Genomic DNA, 6371 nt, shown 5'->3' with positions numbered 1-6371 from the left:
TGGGGGCTAATGAGTTTACTTTTCACCATCTTGTGGAAGGTGCAAGCACAAGTACCTGTTTATAAGGAGCCCTGTAGGATCCTGGGCCAGAGGTCCCATCCGTTGAAGAGGTATGAAAAAAAGAGGGATGGGTGAACAATCACTGCACGTAATTTAATACTTCGTTGCTCTTTGGGCTCCAACCTGCCCGAGCTGCTTTCCCATAACTGCCTAGGGAAAATTAACTGATTGTTTAACATCCAAGGGGAGGTGAAGTGTCATAACCGGGCAACCACACAACAGAAAAGGGCACGGGCAGGGGGAAAGGGTTACAAGCCAGAGGAGGTTAAGAAAAAGGGTGGAGGGCTGAGGTGCCAAAGAGGCCCAGATGAAGTGGAAAAGAGGGGGAAGGCCAGAAAGGATGTTGCCAACTTGGTCTTGTTATGTGGGTCACAAAACCGCTCAACCCGGCCCCAGCTACCCCCTCAGTGCAGCAGCAGGGGCCCTGCATCTGCAACCTCAGGTGTCACCCAGCCCGGGGCGCTGGCAAGAGAAAACCCCTGGGCAGGTCCGGAGAGGAGCAGGGTTTCGCCAGCCCCCTGCTGGGCGGGTCAGGACCTGGCCCCGGCGAGAAGTCGCCGCTGTTTTGGAAATAAGCTGCCGGGAACCCCAAGTGGGGCGGGGGAGGAAAGGGAACGCGGAGACTGGGGCGCGGCCGGGCGCAGAGGGGCGGAGCTGCAGCCGCCGAGCTGAGGATGGCCAGTTAAGGGCTCGGCTGCTTCTCCCTGTACCGGCGGGGTGCCCCGGCGGGGAGCAGGGCCAGGCTCGGTGCCAGCTGCCAGCGCCGCCAGCCGGAGAGAGACAGCCCGCCCCGGGAGCAGCCTCCGCGCCCCTTTCGACGGCAACGGCAGCGGCAGCGGCGGGCTCTGCGCGCTCTCCTGCTCCGCTCGCAGCGGGACCTCGCCCGCCTCTCGCCCGCACCCGGCAGCGGCTGGAGGGGCAGGGCGCTGGGGAAGCCCGGGGCTGGCCCCGCTAGCGGCGCTCTCCCTGCGGCTGCCCCAGCGCGGGGCTGCAAGTGAAGGCGGCCAGCCCGCTCCCCTCCCACCCAACCCGCGGCGGCTCGGCATGAGCGGGCTGAAGGCGACGGACTCGCGGGCGGCCGCCTCGGCCGGGGACGACTCGGCCGGCGCGGAGCGTGACCCCTTTTGCGCGGGGGCGGAGGTGGCGGACCTGGACCTTGACCTGCGCGGACTACTCTGCCGCCGGGGCAGCGGGGAGGAGGAGGAGCAGCTGGCGGAGGAAGAGCGGCGGCGGCGCCCAGAGGCGGGGGAGAGGGGCCCCTCCTGGCGGCCCGGCGGCGGCTCCCCGGCAGAGCGGGACGCGCTGGACAGCGTCCTGGACACCTTCTTGGCTCCCGCGGGCCAGGCCAGCGCTCCCGCCGCGTGGTCCCTCTTCGGGGCCCAGCTCCCCGGCGCGCCCATGAGCGGCCGCTGCGAGCCCCCGAGGGGAGAAGCCGCCCCAGCCCTGCTGGGCAGCCCCCCGCCGCCGCCGCCGCCGCTCCCTGCTGCTTCCCTCTGGCCGGGCGGGGGCGCCCCGGCAGCCGCAGCCACGCGGCCGCCCCAGCCGCAGGGCGAGGGAGCCGCGGAGAGCCTGGCCGGGCCGCACGGCATCCCCGCGGCACTCTCCGAGGATGAGCCCGGCTTTGCCTCCGCCGGCCCCGCGCAGGAGGACGCCGGCTCCGGCGGCTGCCTGGCTCTTGTGCCCGCCCGCGCCGCTGGGCAGCGGCTCGCGGCGGCGGCGGAATCGGGGTCGGATTTCCGCCACGTGCCCATCCTGCCCCTCAACTCGGCCTATCTGGCCGCCAGGACCCGGCAGCTGCTGGACGTGGAGGACTGTGAGAGCTACTTCCTGGGCCGTCGCGCGTCGCCCAGCGGCAGCCCCCGGGGCTCGGCGGCGTGTCCCTACGCGCCGCTCGCCGCCAAGGAGGAGCAGCAGCAGAGCTACGGGGACTTCCCGCCCGCGCTGAAGATCAAGGAGGAAGGGATCGGCGCCGCCGCCTCCTACTTGGGGACCAAGGGCGCGGCAGCCGCGGCCGGGCCGGACTACGCGCTGGTCCCGGCGCAGGGCACAGGGGGCCAGGAGCCCTCCTCTCTCGCGTGCGTCCTGTACAAAAGCGAGGTGTCCGGGCTGGCCGGGTCCTACGGGGAGCCGCTCTGCAGAGCCGAGGGCGGCGCGAGCTGCACGGCTCAGAGGGACAGCCTGCCCTCCACCTCCGCGGGCCCGCAGGCCTTTTGCCAGGCGCTGAACGGCCACCAGCAGCTGGGCTTCCAGCCCGCCGTGTTCAAGGAGAGCCTGCCCCCTGTCTACCCCCACTACATCAACTACGTTAGGTAAGAGCGAAACTTACGCGGGTCTCTTGTCCTACAGCGGCCCAGAGCGCCGCCTTCTCCAGACCCTTGACTTCGACAGGCGCCCCCCTCCCCCTCTTGCAGTAGGATTCATAAGTACATGTGTGCGTGGGGGGTGGTGGTCTTGGACCTTAATTCGGAGGGAGTGATGTTTTGTGGGAGCTTTTGCACAGAACAAGCCCGCAGTCCGGTAGCACTTGAAAGACTAACAAAATAATCAAAATAAAAAGCAGTGAAGTTGCACTTTAAAGACTAGAAAAATAATTTATTAGGTGAGCTTTCGTGGGACAGACCCGCTTCTTCAGACAAAATAATGTGTTAGGTGATGAGCTTTCCTGGGGCAGACCCACTCGCTCAGATCTGGAGAAGGTGCTGTACTGGAAAGGTCTTAGTGCTGTACTGGAAATGACATTTGGAAATAAGACCTTTCCAGTAGAGCACTCACTGTTTCCCGATCTGAAGAAGCGTGTCTGCCCCAGGAAAGCTCATCACCGAATACATTATTTTGTTAGTCTTTCAAGTGCTGCATGACTGCTGGTTGATTTTGTTAGGATACAGACTAAGACAGCTACCTCTCTGTTACTTTTACACAGCGGTGGCAAAAAGTTATTACAGAGGATGCTGCTAAGCTAGTTATTCAGCTGATCTATGTGGCCCTGACACTCTTCTGTGCTAAATCAGATGAAATCCCAAAGGCTGTGCCTAAAGTGAAGACTTCTGGGGAAAAAAAGACTTCAGGGAAGTTTAAGTGAAATGTTTTTTATTAGAGGCATATTACACCTGTTAGAATAAGTTTCACAATAAAAAGAATCTCTAAAAAGAATGTGAGATAATGAAACAGAACAAAAAGAATGAAAGAAAAGGAGTGTCACTTGATCACAACTCCAAAGAGCTTTTACAATAAATGCATGCATTTATAAGACAAGTGTGTTTGCCTTTGCTATGTGCTTTGTGTCATATTTGGAATCTTAGTTCATGTTAGAAGAACTACAGTTTCTCCAATCGTATTCTTGTGACAGTGAAGTTTTAAATGCTGTAGCAAGTTTAACCTGTGGGATCCAAATGAGGCTATATATATTATAATGCATACAATGTTGCTTGTTACTGTGTAATGGAGTAACAGGTGATCATTTCTCAAAACCCTTAAAAGGTAAAGATTTCATTCAGATTATATGCAGTTAACTGCTGTGGTGTATTTTACTGGTAGATGTTGTTTATGATTCCGTATTTCTTTAAAACCTACGTGCATGATTTTAGAGGAGCCATTCAATTTCAAGGCAGAAATTAACATGACAATGTCAGAAATGCTGATCAAGTTTATTTATTTATAAATTGTTACATAAAATGGCTCAGTATAAATCTGATATACAGAAATATTACAGCATTTTTAGAAAATTTACTAATGTTAAATACACTTCTAGTTTTTGAGTAAATAACTGTTTGCTAGCAGAATAAATCATTTTTTAGCTGGGAAATACGTCAATAAATAATTATTTATTATCTTTTTTGTGCTCATTAAAATGAGTTAAAAATGAAAATTCTGCCAATGAATTAGGGGATATTAATTATGATATTCATGAATTATCTGCATAACTTGAGGGCCAGTTACCCATTGCCTACGGAAAGAGCTGCTTAAGTTAAATTAGTTTCAGTTCAAGATAGTTTAGATTCAGCAACCAGGGAACTTGCATAGCGGTGATTTTATTCGCATGAGCAGACCCAAAGAAGGATCGGACATCTATTTTGAAGACTCTAGGCAAGAACCTAGCTTTCCTATCTAGTAGCTAAAACATGTGAAAATACTTTTCTCCTACACTAGAGTTTTTGAAGTACTTAAACATTTTAGCTAATGTATTTTAAAGCTATGCCTTTTATCCAAGTCCCAAAGCAAAAACACCTTCAGTGCTGGAACGACTTTAATTATTTTTCTTCTATCCATATCAAATGGCCTTTAGTTTTAAAAGGTAAGCATTAGGACTATCTAATTTCCTTTGGAACTGAAATCACTGTGACCCAGATCAACGGTGAATCTTCTTCAGGGGTCTGTGTCATTCCTGTTAATTTCCTTTCATTTTGAAGGCCAGATACTGAAGTTGGTCAGAGTCCTCAGTACAGTTTTGAGTCATTACCTCAGAAGATTTGTCTGATCTGTGGTGATGAGGCATCTGGGTGCCACTATGGCGTACTTACCTGTGGAAGTTGTAAAGTCTTCTTTAAGAGAGCGATGGAAGGTAGGTCAGATGTTTTTGTTTCTAATTATTTGTAATAAAAGTTCCTGGAGCACATAAGCACTTTATTTTTATCTAGTTTTAAACCAGATCTTTGTAAATGTTAGTGCAGTCATGTTTTGTCCTTGAGAAAAAAAGCAGATACTTGCTGCGTGTGGTAAATTAATAATATTAATATTATGTGCTATACTTCTAATATTATGTGTCTTGTTTTATTTTGGGCTGTGGATTTGGCAGAGACTTATACAAATCCTGCAATTCTTAATCTGTTGCTGACTTCATGAAATGTTATTAAATACCTGCTTCACTTTAAAAATATTTTAATATTGCTGCTTGGCAAAAAACAGCCTTGGTATGAAGCTATGTTCTTTACGCAAATAAAAATTCCCATTGGCTTCATTCTCCCATTAAATCAGTGGTAGTTCTTCTTGTTTATGGCATGTAGAATTGGGCCCTTAAATAATAACAGTTTTAAAATATTGGTTATACTTTCTGTTGAGGACGTGAATAAGGTAATCGAGTCTGAGGTGGTAAAGCAAAATTAATTTTTTAACTTTGAAAATAAGTTACTGCCCAGTGGAGAAAGTATGCTTGGTTTCAATTTTTAAATCAGATTGCATGTGCGATCCTGTATGTCTTGTGTACGCAAAATGTGCACACACCTGTTAAAATAAGTAATGTGTACAAAATGCAAGATTTGATCCTATATTTTTGACAGTACAAGATGCTAAATGAAGGAATATACTCTTCAGTGGTTTTACCTCTTGCCTTTTATCTGTTTATCCTCTCTGCATGTCAAACTAGTATACTAGACTTCTGCATATACACAAAAGCCTTGGTTACAGTATGTTTTCTTTAATAATTGTATACTGCTTTCCATAAAGTTTGTTAAACTTTATGTATAGTAGGGTCCCCAAGTTTGTGAGCTTAAGGTTTGCAAATTCAATTATTCATGAGCAGCCACTTCCCTGGGGCTCTGGGCAGGAGTGCCAACAGCTGCCGCTTCCTGGTGCTTCCGGGTAGGGGAGTGCCAGTGGCTGCCACCTCCCAGGGATCAGGGACAGGGAACACCAGTGGCTGCCATATTTGTAAAATTCATCATTCGCGAGGGTTCTCAACACAGAATCCTCAAGAATGTTGCGACCCTACCTTAGTTTAGACTTCAAATGAAAGATTATCTGAAAGTTGAGGACAACAAGTTAAAGAACATACTTTGCTAGATGAAACACTAATTTTTGTTCTATAATTTGTTGTGTAGTCTGTGTTTATTATTCTGTAAGTGTCATATCTTTTAAAAGTCAGGCATATTGTAAAATTAGTTTAAACTTAATATGATAGCCTTCAATTCAGCAAAGCACTTACAGACATGTTTATATTTAGGCACCTTGTTTGCTGACTTGATTAATTCATTTTCTTGATTAAATTACATAAATGAGTTTTCTTCATTTTTAGAAATATACTAAGTACACCAAATACCTACAACAACAGTTCAAGAAAGTCAATTTTTCACCTAGTCTAATTTAGGAATAATACAGTGCAAAGAAAAATTTTGTCATTTGTATTTTTTTTGACGTGTTGAAATCAGCTTGGTACAAACATAGTTTCCAGGTGTATTTGCCCAAGCAGACATATCTACTCATAAATGTAATATAAAAGCGTTTCTGATAAATGTGATGAATACCTTATGAATAAAATATTAGTACGTCTGTTGCAAACTCTTCACAGAGTCATAGATTTTTAAGGCCAGAAGGGACCA

General features: G+C 49.0%; 1 protein-coding gene across 5 annotated transcripts in view; it reads left to right on the top strand.

Moving 5' to 3' along the window:
• The first annotated feature begins 781 nt into the window (after positions 1 to 781).
• PGR (progesterone receptor) overlaps positions 782 to 6371 on the top strand; it is a 74742-nt gene continuing 69152 nt past the window's right edge. For all 5 annotated transcript variants that reach the window (XM_074984552.1, XM_074984524.1, XM_074984543.1 and 2 more), the window contains exons 1-2: positions 782 to 2369; positions 4467 to 4618. In XM_074984552.1, coding sequence (XP_074840653.1) covers positions 1105 to 2369; positions 4467 to 4618 — 1417 coding nt within the window. In that variant the 5' untranslated portion in view covers positions 782 to 1104. The remainder of the gene's footprint in view (positions 2370 to 4466; positions 4619 to 6371) is intronic.

The sequence above is a fragment of the Carettochelys insculpta genome, chromosome 1 (genome assembly GCF_033958435.1).
Source record: "Carettochelys insculpta isolate YL-2023 chromosome 1, ASM3395843v1, whole genome shotgun sequence".
NCBI classification, from domain to species: Eukaryota; Metazoa; Chordata; order Testudines; family Carettochelyidae; genus Carettochelys; species Carettochelys insculpta.
This window is presented reverse-complemented; position numbering and strand designations above follow the sequence as displayed.